Below are 15,618 nucleotides of genomic sequence, written 5' to 3'. Positions count from 1 at the left end.
GATATCCGGCAGATTGAACTACAACCCCCATAATGCGCCGCGGCTCTGGCCTTCTCCCTCGGGGGGCCCACTTCGTGCTTTCCGCCAGTCATGGTCACACGCGCTGCGCAGTGGGTTTGTAGTCCACGCACGCTGGCGATTGCTGGGACATCCGGAAGAAGGAACTACAACGCCCACAATGCCGAGCGCCTCCCTCCTTCTCCCGTGTGACGCGTTCCGCGCTTTCCGCCAGTCACGGTGAAAGAAGCTGCGGCTGGAGATGGAGGTGTTCTGTCGCCTTCTTCACGACCCACCCACCCACCGACCGGACAACCGTCCGACGAAAGCTGCCGAGGCGGAGCATGTAGAAAAGTAAGCAGAAAAAATACAAAACAACCCACCAAACAAACGATTCTCCTGTTGCTATTTGCTGTTGTGATGATGTGGGTCGAGTTGTGTTGGGGGAAGAAGGAGTTCTTGTGGTAAATTAGGAAGTGCGTAGGGGCCTCCCTTGGCTCAGGTAGTCAGTCTCTTGGGGGCAGACACAAAATCACAAAATACTGGAGTAACTCAGCGGAACAGGCAGCATCTCTGGGGATGAAAACAATAGGAATATCACCTAATAGTGATAGGAGCGGTTCAATTAATGTCAAGTGTACTATTATTGTTTTTTTTGTGTGTGTACCTATATGTGCGTGTATATATCAATACATTACATAGTGTGTGTGCGCATTTGTAAGTATGGTGTATATACACCCACTGAACTTTTTTCTCGTTTATTGTTTCGAAACGGGTGCAGGAGTAAGCTATTCGGCCCTTCGAGCCAGCACCATCATTCAATACGATCATGGCTGATCAATAAAATCAGTACCCCGTTCCTGCTTTTTCCACACATTCATTGATTCCGTTAGCCCAAAGAGCTAAATCTAACTTTCTCCTGAAAACATCCAGTGAATTGGCCTACATTGCCTTCTGTGGCAGCAAATTTAGTGTATTATGTTTACATATTCTGTTCTAATGCAAATAAGAATGTCATTGTTCTAGCTGGGACATATGACAATAAAATGCAAGATTGGCACAAAAAGCAGGAGTAACAGCGGGACAGACAGCATCTCTGGAGAGAAGGAATGGGTGACATTTTGGGTCGAGACCCTTCTTCACACACTCTTGACTCTTGAACTGTCAGTCAGCAACTGCAATCATTGTGTGGGAAGGAACTGCAGATGCTGGTTTTACACACCGAAGATAGACACAAAATGCTGCAGTAACAGCGGGTCAGGCAGCATCTCTAGAAAAAAAAGAATATTACTGTCTTGGTAAAGGGCATCTTGTGACTAACCCCTTAATTTGAGTGCAAACCATTTTCTCTGCTAGGGTGTCTGGAAACATCAATGCATAGAATCCAGGCAATTTTAACACAAGCTTCTGAAGCTGCCAGTTCCCAACTGAGACCTGCAATTATCACCTTAGTCATTCTGCTCACCCCAGCACACTGAACAGCAATCCTCATAGACAACTTCTCCACGCCCAGCTACAAGAGGGCTGGGATTATTTCCAAGATCCTGACACCAGACCATTATCAGCAAATACTTGTACAATGATATGATGACCATTTTCAAATCTGACGGAATTTGCACTCTCATTCTTAGAATTGCATTTTCGAGATTCAAGAGAGTTTATTGTCATGTGTCCCAGATAGGACAATGATATTCTTGCTTTGCTTCAGCACAACAGAATATAGCAGGCATGAATAATACAGAACAGATTAGTGTGTCCATATACCATTATATAAATATATACACACATGAATAAATAAACAGATAAAGTGCAAATAAACAGATAATGTGCTATGAATGGTCAGAGTTTTGTATGAGTTGAGTTTAATAGCCTGATAGCTGTGGGGAAGTAGCTATTCCTGAACCTGGATGTTGCAGTCTTCAGGCTCCTGTATCTTCTACCTGAAGGTAGCGGGGAGATGAGTGTGTGGCCAGGATGATGCTGCCTGCCTTTTTGAGGCAGCGACTGCGATAGATCCCTTCGATGATAGGGAGGTCAGAGCCGATGATGGACTGGGCAGTATTTACTACTTTTTGTAGTCTTTTCCACTCCTGGGCACTCAAGTTGCCGAACTAAGCCACGATGCAACCGGTCAGCATGCTCTCTACTGTGCACCTGTAGAAGTTTGAGAGAGTCTTCCTTGACATACCGACTCTCCAATCTCAGGAAGTAGAGGTGCTGATGTGCTTTCTTTATAATTGCATCAGGAGACCAGGAGAGATCTTCAGAGATGTGCACACCAAGTAATTTGAAGCTCTTGACCCTTTCCACCATTGACCCGTTGATATAAACGGGACTGTGGGTCCCCATCCTACCCCTTCCAAAGTCCACAATCAGTTCCTTGGTTTTGCTGGTGTTGAGGGCCAGGTTATTGTGCTGGAACCATTTGGTCAGTCGGTCGATCTCGCTTCTATACTCTGGCTTGTCCCCATCAGTGACATGTCCCACAACAGTGGTGTCGTCAGCGAACTTGATGGTGTTTGCACTATGACCGGCTACGCAGTCATGGGTATGGAGTGAGTACAGCAGGGGGCGGAGCACGCAGCCTTGAGGTGCTCCCGTGCTGATTGTTATCGAGGCTGACACCTTTCCACCACTTCGAACAGTCTGTGGTCTGTGAATGAGGAAGTCGAGGATCCAATTGCAGAGGGATGCGCAGAGACCCCGTTCTGCGAGTTTGGTAACCAACTTGGACCATTTGATCACTAAGTAAAGCTTAAAGTATTCCAGTGCAGTGTCACAACTTCTCGGGAAGTACAAATACACCTTAACTGAGGTTCAGTCTGAAGAAGGATCTCGACCCGAAACGTCACCTATTCCTTCACTCCATAGATGCTGCCTCACCCGCTGAGTTTCTCCAGCATTTTTGTCTACCTTTGATTTTTCCAACATCTGCAGTTCTTTCTTAAACATAGTTCCTCATTTTCTCTCTCTCTAAATACTAGAATGCATTTGTTACCTTTCAATTTGTGGAAACCATTCTAGATTCCAAGGTAGACATTCCAAGTATGTGTGGGAAGGAAGATTTTAAGGTGAGAGGAGAGTAACCTGAGGGGCATCCTTTTTCCACACAGAGGATGATGGGTATATGAAACAAGCTAAGTATGGATGAGCTATCACGAGGTAGTTGAGATGTATTTAAAATACATTTGGACAGGTTCTGGATAAGAATGGTTTAGAAGGATATGGGGTAAACACTGGCAGGTGGGACCACTGTTGATGAGGCATCTTAGTCGGCATGGGGAAGTTGGGCCAAAGGACCAATAAGTATATAACTTATTGACATGACTTTATGTTCAAAGCCTTCTTAGTACAAATACCCCCTTGAACATTTGGTCATGTAGAGGTGTTTAAAATGGAGGGTGAGAACTTTTGGGTTGGTACTAAATTTGCCTGTATTTTTAATCGCAACCACAGAGTAATCCAAGATAGGAGCATTCCTCTGATTAACCCACCAACGGTAGGAATATTGATTTCTCTAACTTCAAGTAACCCTTGCTTGGAACATGTTTTACTTTATTCATATCAAGGCGCCGATCTGACATTTACCTCTCTCTCCCCATCCCTCCCCACCCTAGTTCTCTGACTAGTTTCATTTTTTTCCAGATTAATTTTGCTGAGTGTATGCCTATGTGTCACCTCCCTCTCAGCCTGCAATGATCATTCTACATTTCTTTGATCAGCATTGCTTTGATCTGTCCTTTTCGCACTTCGCCCTTCAACATGTCTCTAGTTTTCCTCTTCCCTAACTCTTGATCTGAAGATGGGTCTCGACCCGAAACATCACCTATTCATTTTACCCAAAAGTGAAGCTCAGTTGCTGAGTATATTCAAGACAAATAAAGTTTAGATACCAAGGAAATCAAAGAATATGAGTTGGTTTATGATATTTGCACTAAGGTAGGAACCCGTGGTAGAACAGTGGAGCAGATGAGGGTCTAAATGGATTACTCTGTATCCTTATTATATTCTTGTGCTTGCTACTGCCACTATGAAATAGATAGAAGTTGATTTCTTCCCCTTTGGTCTACCTACAGTACTTGAGTTTGACTTGATAGTATTTGTGTATAATATTATGGGGTGTTTGAAGACCCCTGCACGTGTTTTTCTCACAGTTTGAGGCTGCTTTCAACATAGAGTTTTGCATTCTAAAACTAAAGGGATCCAGTAGTTTACATAGTTTCTATTTTGCAGAAAGTCATTAGGGTGGAATTTATCAGGTCAACAATGGGAATAATGTCTTGAGTGGATAATTGCAGTTCTACATTTCACAGCATGCCTATCACTAGACAAACCTGTAAAATACGAGGGGAGGGGTTTAAATATGGTGTGTGCGTTGCACAAATAAATTGACTTGGCTACCTTTGTGGCATTGCACTGGTAATCTATATATATATATATTTCCCCTGCCACTAATCTGTCACGAGTGGCCATTAGTGCGGGAGAATATTTCTTTGCTATGTTGAACCTCCCAATTCTTTCCAGATGAAGTAGATATGTACTGCTTGACAATGGTCTATTTTGCTCTATTCCCTATTTGCCAATAACTGCAGTCTGTTTGGGTATGATCTCATTCTCCATTACCCCAAACTTTTTCCTCCAATTTGTTCTTAAATGTTTTGGCAGGAAATAACTCCAAAGTTTATATCCTATGCAGCTAGAAGCAGTGTGAAAGGTAGGATCAAGATTAGGAAATTGGTCCTTTGTTATATATTCCACTGTACATTATGCACTTCATTTCCAACAAAAATAATAATGTTTCTCATTAATGTCTTTATTGAATCCCTCTATCATTTTGAAAACTTGTTTTATTTTGGTGATTTTTCTCAAAAATCACTATATCTTTCCTGAAACTGTCTAAGCAGAACTGAAGATTGCACATAATACAAAACAATGGCACTTCGTATAGCTTAATCGTTTTTCGTTTCTGGCAAAGGAAGGACTCTGCTGCAATTGACAAGCAAGAATTTCATTGTCCTATCTGGGACACTTGACAATAAATTCTCTTGACTTGAATTGAGGCAGTGATGACATATCCAAACCGTATTTCTGTATAATATTAAGCAGGAAAAAACTATGGCCAGAAGTTGTTTCTTTTGCATTTTATATATATTTTTTAATGCACAAATCTTGCAAGAGTGAATTTTATTCTGTCTCAAATTTTTGCATAATGATTTGTAAATTCCTGACAGATTAATTTTACCATAAACCAAATGGCCATAATGTGAGGGCCCCCTGCATAGCTAATTCACTTCATATTTACTCTACATGTACATTGCTGATTGAATTACATAATGCTCTTAATATTATTGTTGTAATTCCAATTTTTAAAGTAGTTAGTGCAAATATGATTACTTTGCATTATTTTACCTGGTGATATTCTGCTCTGGTGCTGATCCAGTTGTACATGAAAAGTTACTCCAGCATGCACATCCTGCGAAGTAATGATCATATTGCATGTAATTGGAAGCAAATTGTAGTTTCCGAAGCCATTTCTTCCTGGCTTGTTAAAGTTTTAGTTCCAATTATATAGTTTTTGTGCTTATCGGTTAAACTCTTCTTCCTTTCTCTAACTATTTCCAAATAGTGTCCCTTTCACTGCCTCTTTTGGAGCTTATACTTTATCTTTTTATTATGGGCATCAACAAAATTTTCAAGCAGTTGCTGAAACAAAATGAAATCTAGAATTACATCCAAGTAAAATTATATGGAAAGTGGGTATAATTGGGTATTTTGATAGCCTTATAGTTCAAACAATGGGAACGCTTGCACAAAGTATGAATTAGTTAAGGATAGATTATTGAAACACAGCAGAAAAACCGGGAATGGTGACAACAAATGAGATTTGTCTTTAAGGTTTGGGGAATAATAAAATGGTGTTTATAAAATGTTGCCCTACTGCTGCCAATAACAAGTAGACCAACTGTGTGAATTCCATGTTTAAATGGTGGAAGCAATACATCATTTTTGGGAATAAGTGAATTCAGCATTAGAATTAAAATTAGATTCTTTATTTGTCATTCAGACCTTACGGTCTGAACGAAATGTCGTTACCTGCAGTCATACATACAATAATAAACAACAGAACAGACAGTAAACACAAATTAACATCCACCACAGTGAGTCCACCAAGCACCTCCTCGCTGTGATGGAGGCAAAAATCTTAGGGCTGCTGTCTCTTCCCTCCTCTTCTCCCTCTGCGCTGAGGCGATACCCCACCGTGCGATGGTAAGTCAGTCCCGCGGCTCACCGAGCTCCGCGAATAATAATGCTGTTTTTGAGAATGTTTTATGTTTCTCTACTGGAAATGATGAGACGGGTAGCCAAGGCCATGGGGCCCTTATTTTCACATAGATACACCTAACCATAAAACTTGATCAGGAAGTTGCAAGTAACTTGTAAATTCACCATTAATTAGTATTCTAATTTACTGTATGTAGTTGAAGCCATTATGTGGAATTTACAACAAATAATGGTATATTTTTGATACTACATAGAAGCTACACATAAAAGTGGAATAAAACAACCTCGGGTTGAGCAGCATCTGCAGAGAGGGGAGGAATTGTGGGTGCCCTGCATCAGCACACATGGTTGGAGACAGGAAAATGAAAGTTATACTGTTGCATGGTGGAGTTATCTAAAGAAAATAATTTTGGTGGCTGTTTATTTACCCATTTCACAGGGATTAGATTGTTCAAAAGCATTCATTCAAGGGTGAAACAGATGAATGAAAGTGCAGAGGATAGTTTCACGAAATGAACAATATTGTTTGTTATTACTTGAAATTGAGTTTAGCAAAAGTTTAAATCAACCAAAATCAGAATAATTATCTGTAGTAGCATTAATGCAACTCATGGCTCCTCCATGAGAGCTGTTCCCAATTAAATGCTAATATAAATTTTGTGGTATGAGCTTGTGTGGATAGACACATTTTGGCACATAATGTGATGTGCATATTGAATTAAATATTCAATATGCCAATTTTTTCCACACTATTTCCAATATGCCAATATTTTGCATTATATTTTTTGTCAGATTGCCTTTAAAACTGACCAGTTGTACACATTTTGTTGCATTATCTTATACAATCTACATAATGCAGTATTATTGCATTAATTTTCAGAATGGGCAATAGCAGACAGATTCAAAACATTTTTTTTTTTAATTTAACATTATTGATTGAATTAAGTGGAGTTCATTATTGAACCTTCACCTTCATGTCATCTTGCTTTAGGTGGAGACCATTGAAATTGAAGCACTGCTGAACATAATTAAGTGTGGAGGATCTGGATGAGCATAGTATGAAAAGTATTTGAAAAGATGACCGTTCTTGCAGCACTGCTGATGACATAGATTTTTAATTTTCTGATGGGTAGTGTTTTGCCGTGGCAGGGAGAGAAACTTGTGCAATCTCTATGTCTGTTTTGATAAAGTACACAGTTGTTAGGGCTGTAAATATCTGAATCTGAATCTAACTTTAATCCCTGCTAACAGAATTTTCAAGATGCTGGAAAATCTTTGGTAGAAAGTTGAAAGCTTTATTACATAAAGACCTGGGAGGTATTAAGCAATTTAATATTAGTCCATTTAAAATCTAATAGTGCTATAATTTTCTTTCTGTAATTGATTTTGCTTCACAAGCAACCCTAACAGAACAAGATATAAAACCATTAAACAAGGAGTTTATCTTGCTTTCAAGTGGAACTTGGATGCTTTTATCTGTAGAATACTAATTTTCATACGTGATTCTGGCATAAACCCTGTACTGATGTTTTGAAATGTATTATCATTTATATTATCAATTTTCTTAGTTAAATTTTGTTTAGAAATTGTTGTATGATCTGCTGTAGAATTGTATACATTCCAGCCAATGCAGTAAATACTCCATATTGAAATATGTTGGTCAAGGTTTAAAATATTTTGCCACTTCATTTTTAGGAAAGGCGACATAATTGATATTCTATTGTTCGTGACACTAGCACTATTTTAGAATTTGAGTTGAATATCTTTAAAAAAAAACTATAGATGCTGGAAATCTGAAATAAAAACAGAAAACAGCCATCAGTTCTGACAAAGGTTGCTCGATTTGAAACATTAAATCAATTTATCTTTCTGCTGACACTGCATGACTCGAGTATTTCAAAAATATTGTATTTTAATTGCACATGGAGTTGCATTACAGGCATTTTTATTTTTTTTGGGATGAGCAGTCATTTTAAGTTAATCTGTACAATTATATCATGTAACTGAAAGTATGTTAATGCACAACTTTTTAAAATATAATTATACTTGTTTACATCCTTGGTTTGAAAAGAAACAGGGGGCTAATTGAAAACACAAACCATTGGTATGTTGTGCAGTTTCCAATTTGTCTTCCCAAACCTGCAATTTCCCTGCCGATTTTTCTCCAGATCTTCTTATAGGCGATGATAGACTACTCCGGATTTGGTTCAATAAACTCTCCTACTGTGATCATATGCATATGGTCATTTGAGTTAATCTACTACACCCTGGAGATATATGACACATCAATGTTGAAGAATGAATATTGCAAGGAAACATGAAAATTATCACTCCATCACATATTTGCAGCAAATGTGTATGTAAGCAGTAACAGTGGCAGACTTTAGTCTGCTTGAAACTCGCTTTTCCTCCATGATAATGAGATGCCAGCAGGTCAAACACCAACTCGGGTGTTTGATTTGCATCCATCTCCAATTGGCTTCTAAGGCGCTAGTAAATTGGTGCAGTCCAAGAAAAAGAATGTATATGCAACCAGTGACTTTGAATTCAGACAATAGTGCATTTCAGGAGACTTGGATAAATTAGCTCAAGCCCCTTAGAGTTGGGTACTAGTGACAGTATAGGTTTGCGTGAACATGTCTGGTTTTGTCAGTCCAACTTGATACTTCCTCTTTTTTTCCATTTCTAGTTAATATTCATTCAGTCATTTAAAATATTTTTATAGCATCCACCCAAAATGGGTAAAACGACCAATTTTAGAGGAGAAGTTGTTTAAAGAACATAACATAAATGTTTAAAGAACGTAACAAAGTGCACTTTTAATATTGAGTAAACCTAAACTCTTTGTTTTATTAAATATCTCCATATAAATAGTTTTAAGTCCTGAGATAGCTTCAAAGCTGGTTAATTGGATTTAATATTTATTATAATTGAATGCAGAATTCTTTTTTTTTCCAATTTAAGGTAACAAATCGTCTTTCCTTTTCAGAATGAAGCCGAACAGAGTTACGCAAAAGCTTGGGATCCAGCCTCCTTCCTTTGTCGATAAAGTAAATAAAAGGCAGATGACTGGCTTTGTTCAAGACAGTGAGACTTCAAACATTTCTTGTGAAGACTGGGGAAACCTACACTATGATTTGATTCTGCACATCTTCCAGTACTTGCCATTGGTGGATCGGGCTTGTGCATCATCCGTATGCAGAACCTGGAATGAAGCCTTTCACATGCCTGAGCTATGGAGACGGTTTGAGTTTGAATTGAATCAGCCAGCAACATCCTATTTGAATTCCACTCACCCGGATCTTATCCAGCAGATAATCAAAAAACATGCTGATCATTTGCAATATGTCAGTTTTAAGGTAAAAAGAAGCTAGCGCTGAACTGCAGTTTAGAAACAAAATAAGCCAACAATGCATGTTAGGAGACTCAATAAGCAGATGCTGGAATTTTGAGCAAATCACAGTGCTGGAGGAACTCACCAGGTCAGGCAGCATCTGTGAAGGGAATGCATAGACAACATGTTGTGATGGGAATCTTTATGTTACATTTGAATATTGTGTCCTATTTTAACCACCACATTGCAAAGGAGATATATGAAAATGGGGCTAGGAGTGGAAAATAATTAGATCAGATAGCTTAATTATTTTATTTTGGAATAGTAGGACATGTGGGAGCATTAAATTGAGCGGCTTGGATAAAGTAAATTGGAAGGACCCTCCCCCTTAGCTGCACGATTGGTCGAAGCATTAGAGGGAAGATGAAGAATAATCTTTTCACCCAAAAGCTGGAGGGGTTTGAAGTTCAATGCCTGAAAGTGTATTGGAAGCGGATAACCCAGCACATTTAATTCCCTGGTTGTATATTTCAAGAGCAATGACCCACAGGACTATGAGAATGTTTACTGGAGTGTGGAATTGGGTTGGTTATCTCGTTGACACTGTTAGGATGGGTTGATTGCTAGTTTTGCGAGTTTTATGTGCCTTTGGCTAACTAGGCTCTGGATTTCCCTCTCTTCCTGCTCATTTGCATCTCCTTAAAGGCAATCCTTCAAACCATTCTTTTCATAAGGTGTTTGGTTGTTTGTCCTGATACCACAGTTTGGTGTAAAATTTTGTTTGATAGTGTGAAGTAGTGTGAGCTGGTGGTCTTTGCGCGAGTGACTTTGAGCCCCACTGCGGGGCCATGGACTTACCATTGGAGCCTGTGATCCCTTGCCTGGGATCGATGCTCCAACTGCAGCCTGCGGATTCCAACATCGAGGATCTCGCATTCTCGGGTAGAGGCTGATGTACGGGAGCTCAAGTCGCAGGAGGTTTGATTCGGGAGTCTGATCGCCCGGCGCGGGGTGCTGAGATCCCCCCAATGTGGGAGCTTGATCACCCCGACAGGGAGGGCCCGACCGCCAGCTACAGGAGCCAAGATCGTCCTGTCAAAGGAGGCTCGAGGCCAAAGAAAGGAAGAAATTGAACTTTTTTTTCCCTTCCATCACTGAGGAATGTGGAGGAATTGCTGTTAAATGTATTTTGTGTGTTTTGTTGCTTTTTATTGGTATGACTAGGGCAGATCAAATTCCTCATGTTTCAAAACATACTTGGCTAATGTATGATTATGATTGTGATGTGACTGACACCTTGGTACCAAATATGACAGGATTGAAATTGATTCATGCATTCTTGACTGTTTTGGTTGGTGGTAGATATAGTTTTTCAATTTGTATACTCTGAAGGAATGAGGCAATGCAGAATTTCTTCAGGCAAGTTGTTAATCCATAACGTCTGCCACTTTTGATGTTAAATTCTATTCTAGCATTTTATGAACATGCCACAAGTATACAAATGTCATCTAGAAGTGCCGTGGAAGTTTAATGTCATGGTATGGTGTATTAAAACTTTGAGGTCTTTTCTTGCCTTCATTAGGTTGACAGTAGCACTGAGTCTGCAGAGGCAGCCTGTGATATCCTTTCACAACTGGTCAACTGTTCAGTAAAAACCCTGGGACTGATCTCCACAGCAAGGCCTAGTTTCATGAATTTGTCAAAGGTACTTTTTCAGTTTTACATCTTTTAAATTCCCTTGCTTATCGCTACACATCATTCATTCTCACATTTTTGTTTTCACAGTCACGCTTTGTATCAGCTCTGACTGTGGTGTTTGTCAACTCCAAGTCACTGTCATCGATCAAGATTAATGATACACCAATAGACGATCCATCTCTAAAGGTTTTGGTAGCTAATAACAGCGACACCCTGAAACTGTTGAAAATGAGCAGTTGCCCTTATGTTTCACCCGCAGGTAAATTGAAGTTTACAGTTTAACTCTCAATTCATCAATTAGTACTTTAGGGTATTGCAGGAGTGTACCTATTATATTTCTACTCTAGTATACTGACCCTGGGAAGTCAGTATAGAGGAGTTATTTTGATATTGCTATACTTCCCTAAACTCGTCATCTTCCATGTCGTTGAATACAGATGAGTAATATTCATTTAGAACCTTGCACACATTGCCTGGGTCTATACTCGGATTATCCCATCACTCCTAGATTGCTCTGCTCTACAACTCTCCCCAGAGCCCTGCCATTCACTCTGTAGATCCCGCTATTGTCTGACTTCCCAAATGCAACACTTTGTGTATTAAACTCCATAAACCATTCCTCAGCCCACTTGCCAAACTGATTACGATCCTGGTGAAATTTTTGATAACCATCTTGGATATCTACGATGCAACCCACTTTCACATTTGCACATTTGTTAATCATACCTTATTTCTCATCCAAATCATTGATGGGCCAAATGGTCATCTGTACTGTAACCTTTGATTCCATTAATTTGATTGTTATTATTTAAGAAAAATCCTGTCTGAAGGAACAGTAGTACATTTCTCAAATCACATTGCTCATTCCTGAATTTGAAACTGATTGTATCACTACATGGTGAGGGGAGTTACTAAATTTATATTACTTCCTATCCAATTTGGATTACTCAGCATGACAATACTAGTTTTAACCACATCTTTTTTTTTGCACACAAAATCATTTTGCTACACAAAGATTTCAGTTGTCAGGAAAATTGTTCCTTTTGTACCATTGCTTTTATTTCTTTTGAAATTCTCAGGCCTTTTTGTTCTTATCACAAACTGTGTTGAAATTGCTAAGAAATTCACTTGAAATAATTCGTACCTATCCTCGCATGATGGTGCTGTCATGTACCTCTTGCTGTCTCAAATTATGGGTGATTTAATTGTGTTTTCTATAGATTGCATTTTTGTTGCTCTATAATAATCATTTTATTTTTACACAGGCATTCTCTGTGTGGCAGACCAGTGCTATGGCCTGAGAGAGCTGGCGCTAAACTATTACCTTCTGAGCGATGAGTTGCTCTTGGCCCTTTCCAGTGAAAAGCATGTTAATCTAGAACAACTTCGCATCGACGTGGTGAGTGAGAACCCTGGAGAGACACAATTTCACAGCATAAAAAAGAGTAGCTGGGATGCTCTCGTTAAACACTCTCCAAAAGTCAACATCGCAATGTACTTCTTTCTGTACGAAGAAGAGTTTGACCCATTTTTCCATGACGAAACCCCAGTCACACACATCTATTTTGGCCGTGCGGTCAGTCAGCAGATGTTGGGTCGGATTGGAATGAACTGTCCGAGATTGATCGAACTGGTGGTCTGTGCAAATGGTCGCCATCCTCTGGATGATGAGCTGATTTGCATTGCAGAGCGTTGTAAGAACCTAACTGCTCTAGGTCTGGGTGAATGTGAGGTATCATGCAGTGCATTTGTAGAATTTGTGAAGTGTTGTGGAGGACGGCTAACCCAGTTATCCATCATGGAGGAAGTGCTGATACCAGATCAGAAATATAACGTGGAACAAATCCACTGGGAGGTTTCCAAATATCTGGGAAGGGTATGGTTCCCAGATATGATGCCCACATGGTAAAGTTGGTGCATGTTATTTAAAATGGACAATGAGAAACACTTTACTCTGCTTCATCAGCAAATAAAGCATACTTATAAATACATCTGCATCCTAATAAGAATGAATAAACTAAGAGTTGTGAAAGCCAAGATCTGTTGGAATGCACTTTGAGTATGGATTCTGAACTGACCATGTTCGTGACTGGTTCGAACTACTTGCAGATTTTCTCATTTCAAAACTAAATTGTTTTTTGTATTTCCTTCATTTGGCTTTTTGCTCATGGTCTGAAATGATTCTCTTGAAATGATCCTCACTGCCCCCCGCTTCCTTCCAACTCTACGACCACATCTTAACCCACACCCATTACCACAGCCACGTTTGCTTTCTTGGGACTTGCCAGCACCTCCATCTTGTACCTCATGGATTCCAGTTCCCTACCTCCCAGTTCGGACCCAACCCGGACTATAGATTCTGTCAGGCACGGATCTCCTTCCGTGCCCTGCGTTTGACTCTGGCTACTGCCGGCACCAGCAGGATCGTGCTTTGACTCTGCCGCAACTTCAGGCCTCACTCACCCACACCTGCAACGGACCCCAACTATACTTCATCCTATGGCAGATCCACGTTTTGAATAAACGATTCCTTGCCTACTTGGACTCCACCAAGGACCGTAAACTTGCCCGCTTCCAGGCCGCTCCTGCCACCGACTCTCCGCGACTCGACCGTCTGCAGGCCCCGGGCCCCAACGTTGGCCCGTGCCGCCCGCCCAAACACTACCAAGCCCAGTCCTGCGACGCCATCTTTGCCACGAGGAGCAGCACCAACACTCACTGCCTCCCTGACCGATCTCAGGCCCGGACCACCGAGACGTCGCCGACTTCCACATGGCCGCTGCTGCCGAATTTCACCGACCCACCGATGACGCCGAACCTCGCAGCCTCACTGGGACCTCTGACTATCGCCGCCTCACCGGGACTGCCAACCCTCGCCACCTCACCGGTACCTCCGACTATTGCCACCTCACTGATAACGCCGATCCTCGCTGTCTCCCTGGGACCGCAGACCCTCGCCGCATTACCGGCCATCCGCTGGCCGGGACTTCCGACGCTTCGCCCGCTGACCCGGACTCCACTCCCCCGCGGGCCTCCACCAGTGACTCTACCGGCCCTCGCCATTCCACCATCCACTGGGTCTTTCCCTTCTCCCCTGTACCATATGATCCCAGCGCCTCTCCACCCACACCATTGTCCTCAAATCTCCCTCCTTTCTGACCACCCACCTATCAGACATCGTCTCGGCCTCCGTCCACTCACCTGCCTTCCTCCGGCCCCAACCCACGGAGAGGCGACTTTTTCCATGTCGCATCCCTCGCGGCCTAACACCATGGATTGGTGCAGCCTTTCCCGGAGTCGGGCCCGGAGTTTCAGCAGCGGGCGCAGTGTGGACTTTTCATCGCGGAGCCGGTGAGCCCTTGCCGGGGTCGCCAGAAGGCAGTGCTCTGATCGCTGGCCCACGGACTGTTACAGCCTGAAGCCGTGGTCTGCGGAGCTTCTAGCCGCGGGCGGGGACCCCTTGCTAGGGATGGACGGGGAAGAACTCCGATCGACGGCCAGTGGGAGGTATGAGGCCCCCAGAAAGCGCCGATTTGGAACCTCCAAGCCGCGACCTTCCCAACGTCGGAGTTTCAACTATCCCAACGTCGGAGTTTCAACCATCCCGACGAGAGGGCCTGTACATCAGGCCGTCCGTCGCGGCGACTACGGAGATTATGTCCCCGACCAAGGGTGAACAATGGAGGAGAACTGACTGTATTTTGTGCTTTCCAACACAGTGAAGAATGCTGTTGTGGATGTTTGTGTTTAATTCTATTGTGTATTGTGTGTTTTTTGATTGTACTGCTGCTGGCAAATTCATTTCACTGCACTTATATGTGTATGTGATGAATAAAACTGACTGAACCCCCATCCTTGCCGTGTGTTCACCATTCCCCCCCTGACCACCTCCCCTCTCTGGTACCGAATGGTCTATCCTCAGCAGAGGCCTCGCCTTTGTTCCCCTCCGTTCCCACCTCAATGTGTTCCGTGTCCGCCACGATGTGGAGTTCGTCTTCCGCTGCCTCCGCATCCAAGCATTTTTTCATGGGAAGGAGTCCTCGCCCCCTAGTGATGACCGCTTCTCCCGTCTTCAATGGACCCCCTCCTCTTGGACTCCCCCTTATGGCATCTACCTTCTTTAGACCGTTTCATTTAAAACTGCTAGCGGGACATCAACCGCCTCAACTTTTCAACTCTCCTTTCTCACTAACCTCTTTCCCCCCCCCCCCACCCCCACTGAATGTACAGCCCTCCACTCTGCAACAACCCCGACTGGGTGATCAAACCTGCCGACAAGGGAGGTGCGGTGGTAGTCTGGCGCGCTG

General features: G+C 42.0%; 1 protein-coding gene across 1 annotated transcript; it reads left to right on the top strand.

Annotated features, from left to right (window-relative positions):
* The first annotated feature begins 205 nt into the window (after positions 1–205).
* Positions 206–15,163, top strand: LOC129701776 (F-box/LRR-repeat protein 3-like). The gene is made up of 5 exons (XM_055643203.1): positions 206–351; positions 9,269–9,638; positions 11,196–11,318; positions 11,399–11,570; positions 12,577–15,163. Exons 1-5 carry the CDS (start codon positions 260–262, stop codon positions 13,218–13,220), a joined length of 1,401 nt encoding a protein of 466 aa, XP_055499178.1. The 5' UTR covers positions 206–259; the 3' UTR covers positions 13,221–15,163.
* The last annotated feature ends 455 nt before the right edge of the window (positions 15,164–15,618 follow it).

This window comes from Leucoraja erinacea, chromosome 11 (assembly GCF_028641065.1).
Source record: "Leucoraja erinacea ecotype New England chromosome 11, Leri_hhj_1, whole genome shotgun sequence".
In the NCBI taxonomy this organism is placed as follows: Eukaryota; Metazoa; Chordata; class Chondrichthyes; order Rajiformes; family Rajidae; genus Leucoraja; species Leucoraja erinaceus.
This window is presented reverse-complemented; position numbering and strand designations above follow the sequence as displayed.